Source organism: Cyprinodon variegatus, unplaced genomic scaffold (assembly GCF_000732505.1).
Source record: "Cyprinodon variegatus isolate N-32 unplaced genomic scaffold, C_variegatus-1.0 Scaffold1115, whole genome shotgun sequence".
In the NCBI taxonomy this organism is placed as follows: Eukaryota; Metazoa; Chordata; class Actinopteri; order Cyprinodontiformes; family Cyprinodontidae; genus Cyprinodon; species Cyprinodon variegatus.
In genome coordinates this window covers 214482-217192 of record NW_015151568.1, presented here as the reverse complement: position 1 = coordinate 217192, position 2711 = coordinate 214482, and the positions used below count along the sequence as shown (strand labels likewise).

Here is a 2711-nt window from a genome sequence, read left to right as displayed (position 1 = left end):
ATTTATTTATTTAATTCCACATTTAATTAATTATTGACACATTTAATTATTTATTTAATGACACATTTATTTATTTAATTCCACATTTAATTAATTATTGACACATTTAATTATTTATTTAATGCTGGATTTATTTATTTAATTTTGGCACTTTTTATCCTCCATAGATTAGGGCTGCGACGAACGGTTATTTTGCAAATTGATTAATCTGTCAATCATTTTTTCAATTAATCAATAGATAATTGGATAGCAAAAGATTCCTTAAAGATGATTTTTAGCAAAATTAAACAAAGTGAAACTAAAACTTTTCCACTTCAGTTCTGAATAGAGCATAAAGAAAAATTATAATTATTTTTTTTTTTATCTTAAATGAAAAATGTTTACATATTATTTTAAAATTTAGGTATAATTACTGCTCTAAGTGGTTTCGCTCTGTCAGCTAAAGGTATGTTTTTTAGTCTCTATACTCCAGTTAATGATTAATTTAATTACTAAATTAGTTGACGATTATTTCAGTAATCGATTAATCTGAGTAATTGTTTCAGCCCTAATCCAGGTTGTTCCCTGCTCTGGTTTAATTGCTGCATAATCCCACCTGAAAATGGATGTTTTTTATGTTACTTTATGATTTTCTCATGTTTATTGCACATTTCTCTTCATTTAAATGCATGGTATTCATATTAGTTCACATTCTGTCTCGATTAACAGAGACGAGTCTTTAAATGGAATAAAATGGATCCAGTTGTTTACCATCGATATGAGTGAGGACTCAAAGTGCGGAGACACCGGCGGCTGGACCGAACTGCGGCTCCACAGATTGTTTCCTAAAAGAAAGCGAACCACAGAGGTGAGCTATGATGACATCCTGAGGGGAAAAGTTTAACGAAATAATCCGCTTGCTTTTCTACCTGTAGATTCAGCTGTGTTTGGCAGCGGGGACGGAGACCTCACTGGTGTGGAGGAGCTGGAGGGGAAGCTGCTGCTGGTGTGATCGGGGGAATAGATCTAAAAGCAAGAGAGGGACCCGGGCGTGCATCATTTTTAAAGCACAACTTGTCATTTTTGTGCAAGCTTTAACAGCTGCTGCCAAAACCCCTGGAGCTTCTCTGTAACCTGAACTAAACTCATCTCTTCCTGCGATTTTACTGCAGTGCAGCCAATAAAACGCCCTGCTACACAACTCTAACCCTATTTTATGTGTAGAGCTGTTCTGCTGCCCCAGAGGAAGTTATGCATTATACGAGTGGGACCCTTAGCTTTGGTTTTATGCTCTAACCTGACCTAAAAAATGGCTCTAATGGGACTAAGGTGGTGGATACTTACAGAGGCCAGAGCTTTTCCCAAGGTATCCCCCGTCTGTGACGCTCCTGACACATTTAGGTGGCTTCCTGAGACTGAAAAAAACAACTTTATTGGAACATTACAAGCAGAATTTACTTCAGTATAAAAGATATGGCTTCAGAATCCTCACCTGCTGGATTCTCTGAGGGGTTCTCAGAGGGAGAGCGAGATACTGCGTTGTTACGGTGAAAGGTGGACATCGGCGGTAGACCCCTGTTCATTTCAGCCGATATCATCGACTGAGGAGAGAAGTCCTGAGCAGACGGCAAACGGACATGAATAACGCAGCAGTTATTTTATCTTTTTATATCAGGGCTGGTGAAAGCAAACTCACCAGGTTTGCACGTGTGGGCTGCAGGCAGCTGTAGCTCCCCAGCTGTGTTTGGTGGCCCACAGAAGGCCCCAGGGCCCCTTCATAGCCCTGCTGGTTCAGCCCGTTTACAGCGCTCCAGATGTCAGGAGAATTACTCATCCCTTCTAAAATAAAGACGCAGATTTTATCACCTGAAAAGCTGCAGTACCTGAAACATCCAGATAAAAATCACAGAGCAAAAAAAAAAAGTCATGCTAAAGGCCTGGTTCTATCATCTCAATCGAAAAGCTTAAAAATCAAGTTTGACCATTTTTTCTCTTTCCACAGCTACAGTAATTTTACATTTAGGGGAGTTATACTGTATTTATGTTCTTTATATATTTATATTTGTAATAATTCATTCAGAATTAATTCATTCATAAAGAATAATACAACAAACTTCATGTTTTCGCCTCTATTACTATATCCATCACCTATCAAACAGGTCTTTAGATAACTTTATTAATCAATCATGATTTATAGTCTTCCAGTTCTGTATAGTATGTAATTTAATGTAATCTATTGTCTTACTTTTATTTTTGCATGTTCTTTATTTTTTACATGTTTCTAACAACTTTTCAGCACTTTGTGTCTCATCTATCTTAATAAAAGGTTGACGTTATTGATCAGTGGCTTTTTTTTTTAAATTAAAATTGGTCTTTCATCCTGATGACAATCTCTATTTTTCCCATCTAACCAAATTTTGGGATGCCTTATACTTTCCTTTACCTCTTATGGAAAAATAGCTTGTTTTGGTATTATTATTATTATTTCCTTCTCCATAAAATGAAACAAGTCACGCTATAGTCAGCTATAAGATGTTAATAAGTTTAAGAAAGAACGCAGCAAACATTCTGCTTTTAGGAAGATTTGATTATGTTAATTAGATTATTTCTGTTTGGGAGTTTGGTGATCTATAAACTTTTCTGAAGAAATGTTTACATCTTCAAACGCGTTTAAAATAAGTATAAATCATACAGTAGAAAGTGTATACTACGGAAGAGGATTAGGGCCACTG

The 2711-nt window shown here is 36.1% G+C and overlaps 1 protein-coding gene across 1 annotated transcript in view; it reads right to left on the bottom strand.

The window, feature by feature from the left end:
• The window catches only part of LOC107101575 (transcription factor 12-like), a 12619-nt gene extending 10780 nt beyond the window's left edge, over positions 1-1839 (bottom strand). Inside the window, exons 1-5 of the mRNA XM_015400528.1 lie at positions 1676-1839; positions 1472-1595; positions 1324-1394; positions 909-1005; positions 690-824 (exon numbers count right to left, since the gene is read on the bottom strand). Of these exons, the coding sequence (XP_015256014.1) occupies positions 690-824; positions 909-1005; positions 1324-1394; positions 1472-1595; positions 1676-1813 (565 nt within the window). The 5' untranslated portion in view covers positions 1814-1839. The remainder of the gene's footprint in view (positions 1-689; positions 825-908; positions 1006-1323; positions 1395-1471; positions 1596-1675) is intronic.
• Positions 1840-2711: the final 872 nt, after the last annotated feature.